The 19,652-nt window shown below is 32.7% G+C and overlaps 2 protein-coding genes across 2 annotated transcripts; one reads left to right on the forward strand and one right to left on the reverse strand.

Annotated features, from left to right (window-relative positions):
- Positions 1-5,216: 5,216 nt before the first annotated feature.
- On the forward strand, positions 5,217-6,329 carry LOC111420801 (lactosylceramide 4-alpha-galactosyltransferase-like). The gene is made up of 2 exons (XM_023053843.2): positions 5,217-5,976; positions 6,031-6,329. Exons 1-2 carry the CDS (start codon positions 5,249-5,251, stop codon positions 6,323-6,325), a joined length of 1,023 nt encoding a protein of 340 aa, XP_022909611.2. The 5' UTR covers positions 5,217-5,248; the 3' UTR covers positions 6,326-6,329.
- A 12,181-nt stretch (positions 6,330-18,510) lies between these two features.
- Positions 18,511-19,116, reverse strand: LOC139429810 (uncharacterized). The gene has a single exon (XM_071196021.1). It carries the CDS (start codon positions 19,114-19,116, stop codon positions 18,511-18,513), a length of 606 nt encoding a protein of 201 aa, XP_071052122.1.
- Positions 19,117-19,652: the final 536 nt, after the last annotated feature.

Below are 19,652 nucleotides of genomic sequence, written 5' to 3' on the forward strand. Positions count from 1 at the left end.
AGAAATATCTCCATGTCATCCTTCTAGAGCAAATAGAACATCATCTCAATACAGGGACATGTTTGCAGATTACTTTTGTACTGATGGTCGCTTATCATGGCAATAATAAACGATTACTTACCCAGTTCTGCGTTTTCTTTTTCTTCCAAGCCTTCGCCGCCAAACATATTTGTCAGTTCTATCCATAGTTGTCGCTTCACATCTTTATTCGAATAATCACTTGACGACATATCCCATATGCCCCTTCTAGCTTCAATTTCAACTATAAATCTTTCGGTATCGAAATGATCCTGGCGAGACATCGTAGCGAAAATATATAAAATATTTGAAGATGGAGTACCGGCCGCTGCGGCTAATGCGCTCGCACTGCGCGTATGGTAAGGAAAATGAATGATCTCGACGGCACACAGTGGGACGAAAGTGAAAAAGGGTGGACATGGGTGTTTTTATTTTTATACCATGCTCTTTTTTTACAAATTGTTGCTACCAAAAACTATAAAATGTTAAACTATAAAATAATTGAGTCATATACAGTGTGTTCATAATACACACATTAGTGTTATACAGGTGGTCGGTAATAAATTGACCATAGAGTAACTACAAATTCTATTTTCATTTAAAATGAAAATAATACCAAAAATGTATTGGCAAAATATTGCTCATATAATGTATACACGGCGTTGAAGATTGTCTTTCAGTTAATTACTTCTTTCATAAATTGAACAGTTTCAGAAAAAATGACTTGAAAACTAGTATTATGGGGAGTTTAATGGTAGAAAATCCACTATCACAAAAAAAAAGAGTTAACAAACAAAATAAATATAACGAACATAATAAGAGTAATAAAAAATAGCAATAAGAAACTATTACACCAAACGGTAATTAGAGAGTGTAACCGTGATAACCGTATTAACACTCAAAATAACAGAAAAACATTCAACACCTGAATGTTAATTGGTAAATAATTAATGCAGATTTGAAACTGTCTCTTGAAAAAAAGTAAAAACAAAAGAATGAAGATAAACGCTCAATGAATGATGAACCAACTCACAACTGAACAGATAACTAATTTAATAAATAATTGTAACAAATATAATAAAAGTAAAAACACAAAACAACACACAAGACATACAATAAATTGAATGTTAATCAGAAAAGTATAAACAGAAGAATAAACACAAGCGCCCAATGAATGATGAACCAACTCAATGTTCATTCTAAAAATTCTCCTGCTTCTGAATCATATTCCTCGCCCTTTTCATCATGAACTAACAATTGCTCTGCCTGAATATCTCGGTCTAATACTTGATATAAGGGGATCTGATGATATCAAGAGGTTGTACATTACATCTTCATTGGCTAAAATTCTACTTTGCTTCCGGGAATGATCTTCTCGGAATTTTCTAAAGTCTTTATTTCTCGCTTCCCCTGCTTCCTCTGATAATTTTCCTATTGGTAAAATTGAAAAATGTTTGCAAATCTCCGCCCCATGAATTAATAATTTATGTACACTTGATGGCATATAGTACCACCCATAAAGAGAAACATATTGTTCTGCTGTATCCTTGCAGTATTTATCAAACGCATTTATGTTTATCTCTCTCCCCGATGAAATTGTCTGAAGAATTACAGCAAAACGTTTGATTAAATTTTCATCGAGCTCTGTAATTTTGGCAGATTTATCAAAATTGTTGAAGAATTTTCGAGCAGTATTGCCATCATTAGTAGAGCCAACCCCCTGCTTTACCACATCAACTAAAATACCGAGTTCTTTACGAATTTTTGCTTGAATTTGTTTTTTTCTTGCATCCTTTAAAGGTGCATGCTCCTTTCGCGCACACCATCTCTTAAAATCCAGATTGTAGGATATGTGTATTAAACACTCAAAACATCGAATCCACATGTGAAGCGTTGATAATCCGTATTTTAAGACATCACATCTTACCTCTTTCGTGAGCACAACAGATAAATTATTCATTTCACTGGGCTTAGCTAAACAAACATTACAAGTAGAAGCGGAAGGAGTGTTTGAGACTACAGTAGTAACCTTTCCATCTATCATGGTCATCACCATTTGATGTTTTATAGTAATGCCGTTAAAAAAGGTTGGTGTAAGTGCGTTTATTTGATTTTGCAAATCTGCCATTTCTTGCTTAATAACTATATTATTTTCTTTTATAAATTCAAATTTTATTGGGCGGCAATAATGAGTAGAAGATGGGCGAGGATTTTCCCAAATCACGACATCATTTGGAGTTGACAATTTTAGGGGTACACAACTTGACATGAATATGAAAGAATCATCTGCATCTACATCGTTAAATGTTTGTTTGTAGTTACTCTGGCTGGAAGCTCCATCAAATCCCCATTTACTAATTAGCACTAGTTCTGTTGATTGCAATTTATCCAAGCAAGTTTTTAAAAGTCTCGATACCGTTAAATCCAGAAGAGCTTGAATTTTAATTTTTGCCGCAGTGTCCGTAACATTCATAGATTCTAAGGGTGGATAACAGGCCTTTTTTGCCATAGTCACCTTATAATATGATGGAATCAGTGACTTTCCTACAGAATCTCTCAAAGTATTGTATTGCCATTTTGATAAATTTAAAGATGTATAAAGAGCAAGGCTGTCATCAGGGGTTAATGTGGGCTTTTGTTTCTTTTTTTGAAATAATATATTAGATACTTTGGAAATATCTTCAGAATGTTTGAGAAGGTGGTTTAAAATCTTGGCCAGTTCGCGAGATCCATGTGTACCCATTTTTAATCTTGTTGCAAAGATAAGCTCATCCAAAGTATTTTCTGACCGCAGAGCGTTGGTCCTCCTCTTCTTCTGACGGTAGCTTAATTCCAAAAAGGGTCTTCTTTTAAATTCAGTTGAATTTTGTTGCGGACGTATTGTTTCTCCAAATATTTCATTTTTTAGACCCATCGGCCAATTAAATATTGAATGTAACCAAGCATGTTCTCGGATTAGGAAGCGCTTTTTATTATAACAACACTTCTTCCATCTTCTGAATAAATTTACACAAAATTTCCGAAGACACTCCTTCAAAATCTTCTGTTTGTCTTCTGATAAAATTCTGTCCATTGTTGATGCAATGGTATCGTAAAGTTCGCCATACTTCCATAATTTTTTATTTTTGTTCACGATGTTGAACAGATCTTCATTAGTTTTTAAATCCATAATGACTTTTATCGAAAACTGCTATTAAAAGTTTACTTTTAAAAATGACAGTTTAAATTTTTGATTTCTCAAAAGTTAGGTTATGTTTATAAATTTTAAAATCATAGCCTACTCCAATTTAAAATTTTAAATTGACAAGACAGAATGTAACACTAAGGCTGGGTTCACACGGCACGTTTTTTTTGCAGAATACATTTTTACTGAATAAAAATCAAATCTTATCTTAAACAGTATATAACGCAATTTTGCAGTATAAACGACGAGTGAACAAATCTATGCTGATTGCGTTACTATTATTCAGTAAAAACTGTCTTGTAAAAAAAGTGCGTGTGAACCCGGCTTAAGCCTATAATCTTTGACTAATCTTTTTGTGGTAGTAAATATTAACCTTGCACCTTAGAATAATTCTTTAAAAACTTGAAAAATATCAATTTTTAGTAAGGAACAGCGGGACAAATAATACCCGTTGCTAATATTAAGTGATTTATAACAGTCTTAATCAAGTAACTTCAAAGCAGATTATAGCTTTTTTAAAGTTGTTTTAAGGCCATTTTATAATGAAAGGGACACTTTTCTATACATTAGCAGAAAAAATTAGCATATATTCGAATTCCGGATTTTTGTCGAATGTCTACTTATTTACAGTATCGTGCCACTGTGCGGCAGCGACTGGCCGCTGGCCGCCTGTGTGTCGCGCCTGTTTTCAACGGCCGGTCGCTTGTCGCCATATGCGTGCGGTTTTTCACATTATAAAGGATAACTTCGATTTCAATGGTCGCCGCGACATGGCCGCCGCGGCCAGGCCGACGAATGCGCACGTAGCCTAAGTCTTTTCATGCGATGTTAACCGTGAAAGAGAGAATTTATTTAGTACTGTGCTATGGTACTAGTGAATAATGTTTTTATACAAAAATGCCAGCAAAAATATCCGGACACAAAAATATCTCATTTTGGGGCTCGCAAACTGATGAAAAAATTTGTGGAAACGGGTTCTGTATTATCCATAAAGAGGCAGACAAAGAGACTAAACGAGGAAGACGCTGCTTTTCAGATAGCTTTTCAACAAATGACATTGTTTCTTCCCAGCATTGTCGTTATTGGAGCAATGTAAATCCAATTACCTTTAAATTTTATATGGTCAATGTACTTTCAGCAAGACAGTTGCCCAGCTTACCATTCACACATTGTGTCAAATGGTTAAAATTACAATTTCGTCAAAAATGGATTGAACGAAATGGTCCTATTTGATGGCCAGCACGTAGTCCTGATCTTACAATTATGGATTTTTATTTTTGGGGACGATTGCAACAAATTGTTTATAGTGAACCATTACAAGATGATGCAGAACTATTAAAACTAAGAATAATTAAAGCGATAGAAGCGGAAATTCGTACTTCTTATAAAGAATTTAGAACTCGTCTTCAAATGTGTGCCGAATTGGGATGGAATTTGTTTGAATGAGGATTTGTTCACTTACAAATAAATAATATTTATTACTTACATAGTGTGTTATTACATCAATTTACATTTAAAATTAAGTATTTTCAGTATTTTTTTCCCAAACCTCTAGGCTTTACTGTTGTCGAAATACAGCCGCTTCTTACCCTTAATGGGACACCCGGTATAGTTTATTTTGTATAATGGAGTTGTTATTGAATACAAATAAAGTTAAAGAAAAAAATAAAATTAATAAAGTACCAAAATCGGCCAAATTCCAACATAAAATGAAAATTTTGAGAAAAATGCTTGAATTATTTCATTTTGACTCATACATAATGATGATTTTAAATATTAAGCCGTAACTAAAAGAGTTGTAAGATGTTTGAACTCTTATTTTTGCTGCTACAGTTTTTCCTGAAAAAACAGAATTGTTCGAATCACTCAATGTGGGCAATTCGAAATTTCAAACATTACAAAAACATTTCTTCGAATTTTAAGCTAAATATTTCAATTCCTATCACAAATATTTTAGATAAAGAAACACTTTTATACGTCACCACTTAACACTTTACATTTTAATGCTTTTTTTTTGTAATAACTCCATTTAGTTGTTGTTAAAAAATGAACGCCTTTCAACGTGTTTTTATCATTATCATTTCATTCGGATTTTTTTACTTTATTACTTACATACTGTTAGCAACAAAACCACCAAACGACGATATAACAATAATTTTAAAGAAAAATCGACAAATTTTACGAAACCTCTTTGATTTAACCATCAAAAACAACTCGATTTTCTTCTTAGAGACGTCTTTTAAGGATTTCGAACACGAAGTGGTCACGATAAATCGTCGGGCGTCTTGCTCGTTGGAATCGGCAGCTTTATATCATCGAAATCGATCGATTTATTACATTTACGTGTTTCCAAATGACATCAAAACGATTTATATTCAAGACAAATATTTGAATACGGTTTTAACATACGAAAATGTTCATGTTGTTTATGCGAAAATTGAGGATTTGGTTAAAAATACGGAAATTGAGGGGTTATTTAAAAAGCATTTAATTGAAACTTCGGATTATTTCGTCGAACATTTCAGTGATGCTTTTCGTGTGATCGTTTTAATGAAGTTTGGTGGGATTTATATGGATAGTGATGTGATTGTATTGAAATCTTTGGATGATTTGGGGGGGAATTTTATTGGGAAAGAATTTGAAACAAGTTTGGCTGGGGGAATTATCGGTTTTGATGGTAACAGCATCGATTTATTGGATCGAATTTTAAAGGATTTTAACGAACATTATAATCCAAAATCGTGGACGGGACATGGTCCTTTTCTATTTACTAAGTATTTTATTTTAATTTATTAATTTTTTTATATTTATTGAAATTATTTTTTTAGGTGGGTGAAAAAGTTGTGTAATGCAACGCGAAATTTCCTTTACCACAAATGTGATCATTTAAAAGTTCTTCCCACGAACTTATTTTACCCGATTTTTTATGGTAGTTGGGAAGATTTATTTGATCCAGAATATGTCGATGAAGTACTTGATAAGGCCAAGAATAGCTATCTAATTCATTTTTGGAATAAATTATCCTACGATTTAATAATTGACAGTGACTCGAATGCTGCTTATACAGTTTTAGCGAAAAAACATTGTCCGAAAACGTTTTCGAAGTTAAATAAATTATTTTAATTTTTTTGTATAGAAAATTATATTAAAATTCACCCTATAATGAAGGTTAAGAAGTAAAGAAGACATTTCTTCCAAAATCTTCACCTTCTTCTTGTATTTCTATTTGTTGTTCATTATTTGATTTTTCTCCAGTGAATATAATTGTGTTCTCTTCATGTTCGAAGTTGAAATCTTCAATAAAGCGTTCTTAATTTAAATTATTTCAACAGCAGAAGTAGAAATAACTAAGTAAGATGCTAAACGAAATACAATACATTATACAGGGTGATTCATTAGCTCTATGACAAACTTTGGCAGATGAAAGGTGATGCGATTCTAAGGAAAAAATGTTATATGAATATGGGTCCGATTCATTTTGGTTAAAGAGTTACAAGCCTTTGAAAATTTTACACAGTTTAATAGGCAAATGAAAAAGTAACATAAAAAATAAGTTTAAAAATTACAAAAATTGTTCGAAATGTCCGCCTTCAGCTTGAATGCACGCTTCACATCGACGAAGTAAAGATTTGCAACAATCGCAACAATAATTATGAAACACAAATACAGAGTTGGCTGTGATAACAAAACTGAGTTCTTTATGTCAAACATTTCAATTTACTCTATTCTGTGTGTTTCAAAGTTTATAATTGTCAGAGTTTTGATCGAAAACGAAAATGCATGTGTTTACGACTGAAGAATATGCAGATATTATTTTTGTATACGGGCTTTGTAACGGAAACGCTCGGCAAGCAGCAAGAGAATACCTTCGTAGGTTTCCAAATAGACATCAACCTGCCCATACAGTGTTTAGTGCATCATGTCGCAGACTGAGAGAAACAGGTAACCCCGCTCCACTACATTCCGTTCGTCCCCATGATGTGAATGTACAAAATGAAGAATGTGTTATTGATTTAGTACTTGACAACCCTTCAATTAGTACTCAGCGTATAGCCGAAGTTTTGTATGGCGTGTATTGAATCGAGAAATGTTACATCCGTTTCATCGCCAAAATGTTCAAGCATTACATCCTGGAGATACTGAGCAACGCTTAGCATTTTGCCACTGGATTATTCAGCAACATGCTCAAAATAATAACTTCATTTCCCAAGTTCTGTGGTCTGATGGAGCATGTTTCACTAGGGACGGCATAAATAATTATCATAACGAACATGTGTGGTCCTTGCAAAATCCACATGCAATTAGACACATGCAATTAGAGGAAGATTTCAGCAACGGTTTAGTGTAAACGTTTGGGGTGGCATTTTTAACAATTCTTTGCTACCTCTATGGGTGATAAATGAACGCTTAAATGCAAATATGTACAGAAATTTCTTGGGACATAACCTTTTCGATTTTATCGACGACGTACCACTTAACATCGTTCAAAATATGTGGTGTCAGCACGATGGTGACATGAACATTTTCCAAACAAATGGATTGGCAATGGAGGTCCAGTATTAATGGATATCCAGATTATTATTTCTGGGGACACATGAAGCAGCTTGTGTACCATGTAGAAATTACTACCCGTCAGCAACTACTGGACAGAATTCAAGATGCAGCTAATAGCATACGGAATGATCCAAATATCATACGTCGTGTGATAGAATCTTTACTTCGTCGATGTGAGGCATGCATTCAAGCTGAAGGCGGACATTTCGAAAAATTTTTGTAATTTTTAAACTTATTTCTTATGTTACATTTTCATTTGCCTATTAAACTGTGTAAAATTTTCAAAGGCTTGTAACTCTTTAACCAAAATGAATCGGACCCATATTCATATAACATTTTTTCCTTAGAATCGCATCACCTTTCATCTGCCAAAGTTTGTCATAGAGCTAATGAATCACCCTGTATTATAGCAGCGATTCCCAAAGTTTTCCTAGTGGTAGCACCTTTTACGATAAATAAAAGGATTATTATTTTTTTTTTTAAATTCACTTTATTATTTTTATTATACATATATATATATATATATATATATATACAGGGTGTCACACAAAAAACGCCCTAAGCTGTAACTCTGTCATTTACATTCCGATTTTCATGAGCGGGTTATCAAATGAAATGGTTTCATGAATACTATATGATTCATGCTACAAATAAATTTTTTCCAAGGCCGTCTTCAATTTTAAGCGATTATTAACTTTTGCTTTTCAAATTGCTCTATATATTTTTCTTTACGTCATTGGATAGAGATTGTTTTTCTGAATCCACAGCTGTACAATACATCCATTTTGAATATAATTTTAGTAGAGAAAAGACACCTGTATATACAGGTTGCCACACAAGAACGCCGCCAGCTGTATCTCTGTCATTTACCTTCCAATTTTCATGACCTAGCTATCAAATGAAATGGTTTGATGAATACTATGATTCATGCTACAAATAAACTTTTTCCAACGCCATCTTCAATTTCTAGCGATTATCAACATTTGATTTTCAAATTGCTCGGTATGTTTTTCTTCACGCTATTGGATAGAATTTTTTTTTTCTGAATCCATTAATGTACAATACATCAACATTAATTGTAATTGTAGCATAGAAAAACATTAAAATAGTTTCTAAACATTCTCTTAAAGTCACTTGTGTTATACTGTAGTGTGCCATGGGATAAATGAAAAACCAACTTATAAGTATCATTTACAACTGCTTGGGCATTGAAATAGCATTTAATGACTGTTATCAGTTTTGCGTGTTATTTTTTTCCATGGCACACTGCAGTATTACAGAAGTGACTAAGACAATGTTCGGAAAATGTTTTAATTGTTTTTCTCTGCTAAAATTACAATTAATGTTAATGTATTGTACATCAATGGGCTCAGAAAACAATTTCTATCCCATAACGTGAAGAAAAACATACCGAGCAATTTGAAAATCAAATGTTGATAATCGCTTGAAATCGAAGATGGCGTTGGAGAAAGTTTATTTGTAGCATGAATCATAGCATTCATCAAACCATTTCATTTGTTGCCTCGTTCATAAAAATCGGAAGGTCAATGACAGAGTTACAGCTTACGGCGTTCTTGTGCGACAACCTGTATGTACAGGTGTCTTTTTTCTGCTAAAATTACATTCAAAGTGGATGTATTGCACATCAGTGGATTCAGAAAAACAATCTCTATCTAATGACGTGAAGAGAAATATATGGAGCAATTTGAAAAACAAAAGTTAATAATCGCTTAAAATTGAAGATGGCCTTGAAAAAAATTTATTTGTAGCATGAACCATAATATTCATTAAACCATTTCATTTGATGCCTCGGTCGTGAAAATCGGAATATAAATGACAGAGTTACAGCTTGGGGCGTTTTTTGTGTGACACCCTGTATAATAAAAATAATTATATACACAAGTATATTTACAAGTATATTTTACACAAGTCAAGTTCCTCTGGCGATGAGGGCTGTCTTCAATATACGATGGAATCTTTCTATTATTCCATTGCTTTGGGGGTGGTATGCAGATGCACGAATTTGTTGTATTCTGAGAAGTTTGTTAAATTTTGAAAAAAGTGTTAAATAATTTTCATTTATTTGGCCATGCTGGTGTAAAAAGAACATATAATATAAAAAAATATAATTTTTGGACAGGAATGCGAAAAAGTGTAGAGGATTTCATAAGAAAGTGTGATGACTGTCAGAGATTCAAACATTCAAAAGTGCACAAGGAACCTTTGACAGTAAGTAGTGCAGCAATTCCGAAAGTTTTCTTAGATCTAGTGGACCCAATTGATAACGATCTTGAAAATAACCGCTACATTTTTACACTACAATGTGAATTAACAAAATTTGTTGAAGGATTCCAAATAAAGAAGCAGACACAGTTGCTACAGTGTTTGTAAACAATTTTATATTGCGATACGGTGTACCACATGAAGTAGTTACAGATCAAGGGACAGAGTTTTTAGCTTCCGTTTTTCAGGAAACTTGTAAATTATTAAAAATAAAAACCTTAAAATCAACAGCTTATCATCACCAAACCCTCGGAGCTTTCGAAAATGCACGTAAATCTTTAGGTGCATTTTTACGTATTCATACTGCTAAATTTCCAAATGCATGGAGCTCTTGGGTTACATATTGGTGTTTTTCATATAACAACACTGTCCATAGTGAGACAAAATATACCCCGCATGAATTAGTTTATGGGAAACCGTGCCATCTACCATCAAATTTAACAAGTACCATTGATCCTTTGTATAATTTTGATGCTTATCCGAAAGAACTTAAATTCAGACTTCAAACTGCGTGGAATGACGCATAAAATAATTTGCTGGAATCAAAAATCAAACGAAATACGATGAAAAATGTAAAATAGAAAATTATGTAATAGGAGATAAGATTTTATTAAAAAATTAAAGTGGTAATAAAATGGACTCTATATTTAAAAGTCCATATAAAGTGATAGAAGTTAAGAATCTAAAGAATCCAAATATAGTTATTAAGGTAGATCGTAAGTTTGTAGAGGTTCATAAAGATAGAGTAAAATTGTATCAAGATAGATAAAAAAGAAACTATTGCACTATGTACAGAGTGGGCAAATTTGGGTGTTATTATAGGCTATCTCAGAAACTATAAGAGATACGAAAAAAGTAGGTGCCATGTCCCGGTCTCTTTTTTCGAGACTAATTCATTCCATCAAACCTCTATCTTCTTTTGTTTTTAAGTTATAGGCAAAAAGTCAAATTTTCGTGATTTCAAAAAATGCTCATATTTCGTTTATTTTTCAAATTATAGGAATGGGGTTGATACGTTCTTAAGACACTTTTTTAAGTGGAATATACTGCCGTTGAAAAGTTTTAAATATACTTGATGAGTTTTGAGATACAACACAAAGTTGTGTTTTTTTAAATACAAACTATACTTGATTATGATGTTAAAGAAAAGAGCATATTTTTAGCTTTCCAATGATGTATCGCATGTATGGTGTATTTGCAGAAAATAAGCGTTAATTTTCAATTCGAAAATAGTAAGCGCTAATGTTCATAATTTTGATTATAGTAGGCGCGTCCGGACAGTAAATACTACCTAGTGGCTATAATATATGGTTTTGCACGAATATGACAGAATAAAGTTGGTTTTGTACCAACGAATAAAAACTTTGAATAGTTAATTTACATTTCTCAGCATCTTATCCCTGACTTTGTTCACCAATAAAAAATGATTAGCAAGTAAAGTTTGTTTATTAAAAATACAAGAAATGTATTAATTAATGAATAATTAAATATGGACAACTTCAGGAACTAAACAGTCATAAACTGTCATCTTCTTCTACTCAACTTACTGGTTGTAAGATTAGAACAGTTCGGTATCAATGAGTGAAATCTTCGGTAGTATTTTCCCAGTTTTCCCCAAACATAAGATGTAGAAGTTATTTGATATCAGCAATTTTTTCTTTTGAAATTGGGTGAGATAGAGGAAAATTAGGGATCATAAATTGGGAGCGGACTTTCCATTGAAACACCGTTTGAATGAGGATATGAAGACTTATGTATCATCTTCAAAGCGGACTCCAATATATTCTATATATAATTTATACTCTGTTTGTAAACCAGGAGGAGTATTTTAAATTTGTCACCAGATTGACCTTGCACGTGATTGGTTGAATGCGAGGAAGGTTCACACACATGCAATTTTGAATTTTGATTTTAAATTTGAAGGTTAGATTATTGATCGTTCGACCGTTTCGTGTCATTATTGTAAATTTTGTGTTTTTAAACCCTTCTTTATTATATTTTAAAATAAATACACTCATAACTTCAATGTTAGTTTGTATGTTTAGTGTTGACGATAACAAACGAAAATAAATACAATAATAAGGCCCACTTTTACCACCTCTTGATAAATTTATCCCATAGATGAATTGGCGCTCTTAACCAATGAGAGCGCTTAAAACCGCTGTAACCATGGTAATTATCTATCGGATAATTTCTATCGGAATTTATCAAAAGGTGGTAAAAGTGGGCCTAAGTAAATAAACAAATAATAATAATTATTAATTTAAATTTACCGCCAAAATATCTAGTGATTTTTCCTAGTGTAAATCTGACTTTCGCGTTTACTCCTCCTGTTTTAAAAACAGAGTATAGAACTTCTTAAACGGGAAACTCGTTTCGCAAAATTCATGAATAAAATAACAAGTAAACTCACGTTGCTATAGTAACTAAGTAGTATTTAGCGTTTTCCTCGCCTACTATAATTAAAAATTTGAATTTTAATCTTTAATATTTTAAAAATTGAAAAATAACGCTTATTTTCCGCAGAAATATCATGCGTGCGATACATCATTGGAAAGCTAAAAATATGCTCTTTTTAGTAACATCATAATAAAGTATAGTTTGTATTTAAAAAAATACAACTTTGTGTTATATCTCAAAAATTATCAGCTATGTTAAAAAATTTTCAACGGCAGTATATTCTACTCAAAAAAGTGTCTTAAGAATGTATTAACCCGATTTCTCTAATTTCAAAAATAAACGAAATATAAGCATTTTTCGAAATCACTAAAATTTGACTTTTTGGCTATAACTTAAAAACAAAAGAAGATAGAAATTTGGTCTTTACGGGATTGGATTAGTCTCGGAAAAAGAGACCATGGCAGCTACTTTTTTTGTATCTCTGTATCTATTTTCGAAAATGTATACCATTTTAAATAGTATCTTCTCAGCTTAGACATCAGGCGATACAAATTTTGGGCGACGACGCATACAAATTTATTTTTTCAACGAACACTTTTTTTTCTGTTTGGAAATAGTATGCCTATATAATTCTTAGCAATATTGAATAAAAAACACTTCATAAGATTATGTTGCATCATTCCAAACCTTAAGAATATAACAGATATCATGAAAAAATATTTAAGGTATTCTGGCATCTAGGATCCTATGACTTGCAGAATAGTTACGTCTTTGGATGTATTCAGTTATCATCTAAGAAACGTTCCTATCATAATAAACAATCTAAACAAGAATCTAGCAGACACTTTAACGCTAAATATTTGGCGACTGTTGGTAGGAATCACATAAGGCTTTGCAAAATCGAATTTAAGAGGATATTAAATGGAATCGGGCTTTATTTATCCTTTTATAATTTTGATAAAATAGATAAATATTTATTGATTAATTAATTTGTTTATATTTTTTTATTTGACAAAATAAATAATCATAATAATAATAACATTTCCTGGTAACTAAATGTAATATCGATTTTGGTAACTCCATTTCTAATATCGGTTTGCCACATTACTCCTCCTCTATAAGAAAGAAACAATTGTCGTTATTGAACGAAATGTTTAAAATAAATGATTAAGATTTAAATCAAATTTGACCTGTCTAGTTATTTTATTATTGATTACCTCATTAAAAACGTCTGGTAATTTGTCATTAATTAAAAATGCTGGTTTTAATCTATCAATACTGATTGAAATTTTCTTATTGTTTTTGAATATCATGAAATGTTTGGGGTCGAGTTAAGTTTGAGAAGCCTCCGGACCTCTTGTCTTTCTTAGCTAAGAGATTCGTTCCACCAGGGTGTGCCCCGATTATTACTTTTCACCTTCAGTGGACTACTACTGTGGTAGGCTGAAAGAACTGCCATAGAGATCGTGCCTATTTCAATTTGATCACAGTTCCTAACGATAGCGATGACACTACTTAGGTTATCTGCAAGGCAACTCTTAAGCAGTACAGTTTTAGATTCCATCGCTAAGTCAATTTTAAAGTGAATTTGTCTGTGATCTGAACACGGCGGTTTAGAGGGTATCCTCCAGGAGGTTATAAGCCGAAAAGAAGGGTATTAAATATGGAAAAAGAAAAAGAAAATTAAAACACTTTATTATTTGTTACTTATAAGAAAAAGTAGTGCAATAATATCTAAAGCATTATTGTTATTAACATTTTAAACATTTTTCAAAAGTTTCTTGATTTTGTAACGGTGACTATCCAATTGTAGAAAATATAAACCCGTTTAAAGTCCTAAAACATAACTTACATTTTATCATTTTCAAATTATATAACTTACTTTAGCAGCTGCTTGATGTGATACCGCCCCAAATAAAGGAGCGTTTATTACGAGTGCTTTTTGGCTTATAGAAAGTAAGAATGAAACATCTTTTCGTGTTAAAACATCAGCATCGATCCAATTTATATTATAAATAGCCATTGACACATTAAAAGCCTGTTAATAACAAAGTATGTTAATATTATTCGTTTTAGTTTAGAATTTGTGTAATTACCGCTGTAGTAAATCTTTGTCCCATTAAATGGCCTATCAATAATCCGATAAAATTTGTTGCTCCAACGAAAAGGCTTATTAAATCCTTCCTCTAAAATTATTACGTAAACAAATTGAGAAATAACACATTAATATGAAATATAAACCATATTAAATTCAATTGTTGATATAGCTAAAGCAAATAAACCAAAAAACTTTACAGGAACCAGGTATTTTATGTAGAAATTACTTGTGAATTGAAACATCCTAAAACAAAATTAATTGTTTAAGAAAACTTGGTAAGTTATAAATAATATTTACCGGAATAATTTTTGGTGATACAAAATAATAGGTTCCAACATTTTTTTATTCGTTTTCTTATTTTTCGTTAATTTTGTATTATTAATTATGTCGGTGAGGATTTTTATACGCAAATACAATAATTCCATCGAATACCAATATAAAGATGATCCAAATATTAAGAGAATCATCAAAATCGACATAGAATATATTTGAAATAACACGATTAATGTTACTTCCCAATGTTTTAAATTAAATGGAACATAAAGTTCATACAACAAACAATGTTTCAAATTTTTAAATTTAGCGCAATTTTCGTCAAACATCACGCCATAAATTAGTAGATACACTATAAATGATCCTGCGTAGTGTATTGATTTTAATATAATTTTGAATCTTTTATCGATAATTTGAATCCTTTCCGGAATACCAAATTCGTTAAAATCACTCAACAGGTCAACCAATTTAAGAAAATTATGTCGATTTAGCCATAATTGAAAGGTACCGATTACACATAATGATGCCATCGCTCCAAATTGGAGGTGAAATAATAATTTTACAAAATTCATCTTGTAATCTAAATGTTAAACCACGATAATTATGGATTAGTATTTTTGTAGATGTTACTCACTTATAACTTCAATAATAAATGGATAAAATGCCCACATCATATTTATGCCACTTAAAATAGTTGGTATGAGACCTCGAAATCCTGTGGGGGTGGGCCACGAGTGATATTTGCGGAAATATTTTTCCAAATGATAAAACCCCAGGGTTTTTTTCATCTTGAATACGACCGATCTAAAATATCTAAAGATATTGAACGGAAAACTGAGCTTCGTAACGTATAAATAATAGCAATATTAAAAATTTAAACATAAAAATTGATTAGGCTCATACGATCTTTTTTAACCAATCATAGCGATAGTATTAAATGTTTCAATATCAACGATTTTATTTAAATTATTGTAATAGGATACATCCATTTTCAATATGTGTTAATATTTTAAAAGAAAAATTATGTAATGATACTTTGGTGGTAATTTATTAATTTATCGTCTATTAAGTTCATAGTGACAAGATGAATTGTGGGTAAAGTAGATAACTATTGTTACAGTTAGAAACAGTATAAATTTGAATTTAAATGAACAAAACAAAAACAAGACAAAAAGTAATTAGTAATAAAATCCAAAAATTATAGAAGTCAAAATCACGAATTCAAAACTTAAAATCTTCAAATATTAAAAATAAGTTTTGTTGTAATGGTAAGTTGGAAAATAAATTGGAATTGTATTTTTTGTTTTTTTTTTTATACTTGTACACTAATTGTAAGGGTTAATAAAGGCATTATTATTCCCTTTATTTCTCAAACTTAAAATTTGGTTACATAATTTGTATAACGACCCAGAAAAAGGTAAGTATATACAATATTTGTGTAAAATATAACATTAAATATACATTGTAAAAAACATATATATACAGGGTGTTCCGGTGACTCGGGGCATAAAATTAACCTCATATACTAGAGCAAAATTGATGACGATTCGTGAAAAAAAATTATTATAAAAGTCTTCAAATGGCCAAGATATGAGCCATCAAAGTGCAGAAATTTTAACACATTTTTCTAAATATTTTCAATACCATTTATGATAGAGCGTTGAAATTTGGTACAGGGTACACAAATATCAAGCAAAATCATTGAACCAGTTTTGACTTTGATCGGGCGGCGGCAACCATGCTATACAGGCTGTCCCTAAAATTTGTTTGCTAATAGAAAATTTATTTTATAAACTTTTATCACTCTTTGAAAATTTTGATAACATTGACCGTTTTCGAGTTATACGCGAAAATATTAAGCTTCGATTTCAATGATAACACTAAAAAAATAAAAATCTTCGAAAAAGTCAAGGTTGGCCATGGCAATTAAAAAAAATTAATTGAGCTGTCAACTTGCTTATGTCGTTTAAACTCAAACGATAGTTTTTTGTTAGTTAAGTTTTTATTAATTTTAAGTGTCCAAAATGGAGAGTTACACATTTAGTGAACAAGCTGACATGATTTTGACATTAAGGGAATGTCATGGAAATAGGCTACGTAGGAGAAAATACTACAGCTAGTACTTTGGATATGGCGAGGCACTTTTTAACTTCAAAAACAACTGTCTGGAGTGTTCTTCACGAGCAACAGCTTTATCCATTTCATTGTTACAAAGTTCAGGAAGTTCGACTGGCTGATTACCCACTGCGACTGCAATATTGCCAAATAATGCAGCACAAAATTCAAATTGATGATCAGTTTTAAGAAAAAGAGCTTTTTACAGATGAATCCACTTTTTCTAAAGATGGAATCATCAATTTGAGAAATTTACATAGTTGGGCGGACAAAAATCCAAGATTTAAGGAAACTTAGAAATCACAATGGAGATTTTCTCTTAACGTTTGGGCTGGCATTGTGGGCGATGTAATTATTAGACCCGTTTTCTTGCCATCAAGGCTGGATGGACATACATACAGGCGACATTTAGAGGAATTAGATGATTTTTTAGATAACGTTCTTTTAAATACAAGGCAAACAATGTGGTATATGCATGATGGTGCTCCTGCGCATAGCACACAGGCTGTCCAAGAATTTCTGAAGGAACGTTTTCCGGGACGGTGGATTGGACGAGGAGTAGGTGCACCGATAAGTTGGCCCCCCCGATCGCCGGATCTTACACCTGTAGATTTTTATTTATGGAGACGCGTTAAATCGCTAGTTTACTGCGTTGAAATAACTTCAGTTGATCAACTGAGGTTGCGAATTGTTGATTCATTTGATCAACTTCGAACTGAGATTAATGTTCTCCGCAGAGTGTGCTTTAATTTAAGACGGCAATATCAGGCTTTAGTATTTTTTTCTTCTTTTTTATTTATTACTATTTGTTTATAATTTTATTGTTCTCGTTAATATTTTTGTTAGAATTTTTGTTATGTTCTTGTTTGTTGAAATTACTTTCTTTTACTCAACTAAAATAAATTAACACTGGATTTAACTAAATCTGTACTTAGAAATTTATGCAAATAATGGTTATTAGCTCAGTCGTTTTTCAATTGTCATCGCCAACTCAGATCTTGCGGAATATGTTTCCTTTTTTTTGTTTGTTACGATTGAAATCAAAGCTTAACATTTTCGCGTATAACTCAAAAACGGTCAATGTTATCAAAATTTTCAAAGAGTGATAAAAGTTTCTAAAATAAATTTTCTATTACAAAGTACAAAAATAAATGTAGGGTTACGAGCGAACAAAAAAGATCTGAGCAAACAAATTTTAGGGACAGCCTGTATAGCATGGTTGCCGCCGCCCGATCAAAGTCAAAATTGGTTCAATGATTTTGCTTGATATTTGTTTACCCTGTACCAAATTTCAACGCTCTACCGTAAATGGTATTGAAAATATTTAGAAAAATGTGTTAAAATTTCTGAACTTTGATGGCCTATATCTTGGCCATTTGAAGACTTTTATAATAATTTTTTTTCACGAATCGTCATCATTTTTGCTCTTGTATATGAGGTTAATTTTATGCCCCGAGTCACCGGAACACCCTGTATATACATATACTATTATCCCGTACAAAGAAGAATCGCATACACATTCGGTCACACACAATTCCCCCGCTTCCCCTCACACCATCACTACACGTCCCCAAACCACGCACCATCAACTCCCCATCACTCTCCGTATCCCGGCACACGTCTGCAGCACCACCGCCTTCTGCAACCGCCTGTAGAGTTCCGGCGCAACGCCCATCTCCTTGAGGCTCTCGTGAAGCTTCATTGGGACCTCTCCTGTGGCTCCTATTACCACAGGCAGGATACGCACGCTCTCGACGTTCCACATCTTCTTAATTTCTTCAGCTAGCTGTACGTATTTGCTGATCTTTTCTCTGTTGGTTTTTTGGATATTTGCGGCCAGCGGTACTGCTACGTCGGCCATGATTACCTTGTTTTCAACCTTTTGGTATATCAGTATATCCGGCTTGTTGTGTTGGATAGGCCGGTCCGTAAGTATCTGTCTGTCCCAGTAAACCCCTACTAATTCATTTTCTGTGACAGGTCTCGGTTCGTACTGGTAATATGGATTAGGATCGTCATGTTCGGCTAAGTATTTCTTTATTATTTCTTTGTGTAGTATTTTAGCAACACTATTATGCCGGTCCAGGTACTGCGTCGGCGCCAGCATTGTACATCCGGCCATTATATGGTCCAGTGATTCCTCCTTATTGTTACATATTCGACACTTAACAGAACCGATGTTTTCCCGCATTATCCTCTTTCTATAGGATCCAGTGGGGACCACTTGATCTTGGATTGCGATAAGAAACCCCTCGGTTTCTACAAAGAGTTATTGGAGACTTGCTACTTTGTCGATTCCCTCCTCTTCTATCATAGCTCTGTATCGGTCGTGTAACGGTTTACTTTTCCACTGTTCCACAAGCCGTCCTTGGCTGGCGTACTGCGTCTCCGGATCATAATTCAGATCGGCCAACCGCAGCGGAGTGGACTTTTGCTCTTCACCCACAATGGCCTTATGAATTGGGCTGCTTTCCGACTTTTCCGTAAAGTATTGACGTAGGTTCTGTATTTGTCTGTAGTGACTTCGCCTGACGCTAGGGATTCCCCTTCCACCTTCTTTTCGAGGTAAGTGAAATCTCTCAATTGGACTGTTCGGGTGGTGTGCTCGGAATTTGCGAAATTCTTTACGTGTTTTTGTGTCTAAAGCATCAAGTTCGGTTTCAGTCCATCTTATGATGCCGAAACTATAGTTTAGTACCGATGTTGCGTACGTGCCCACAGCCTTCG

Source organism: Onthophagus taurus, chromosome 5 (genome assembly GCF_036711975.1).
Source record: "Onthophagus taurus isolate NC chromosome 5, IU_Otau_3.0, whole genome shotgun sequence".
Taxonomy (NCBI): Eukaryota; Metazoa; Arthropoda; class Insecta; order Coleoptera; family Scarabaeidae; genus Onthophagus; species Onthophagus taurus.

Coding starts and splice junctions, on each gene's coding strand:
- LOC111420801 (XM_023053843.2), top strand. CDS start 5,249: ATGAACGCCTTTCAACGTGTTTTTATCATTATCATTTCATTCGGATTT. Junction 5,977..6,030: donor GGTCCTTTTCTATTTACTAA/GTATTTTATTTT, acceptor TTATTTTTTTAG/GTGGGTGAAAAAGTTGTGTA.
- LOC139429810 (XM_071196021.1), bottom strand. CDS start 19,116: ATGCGGGAAAACATCGGTTCTGTTAAGTGTCGAATATGTAACAATAAG.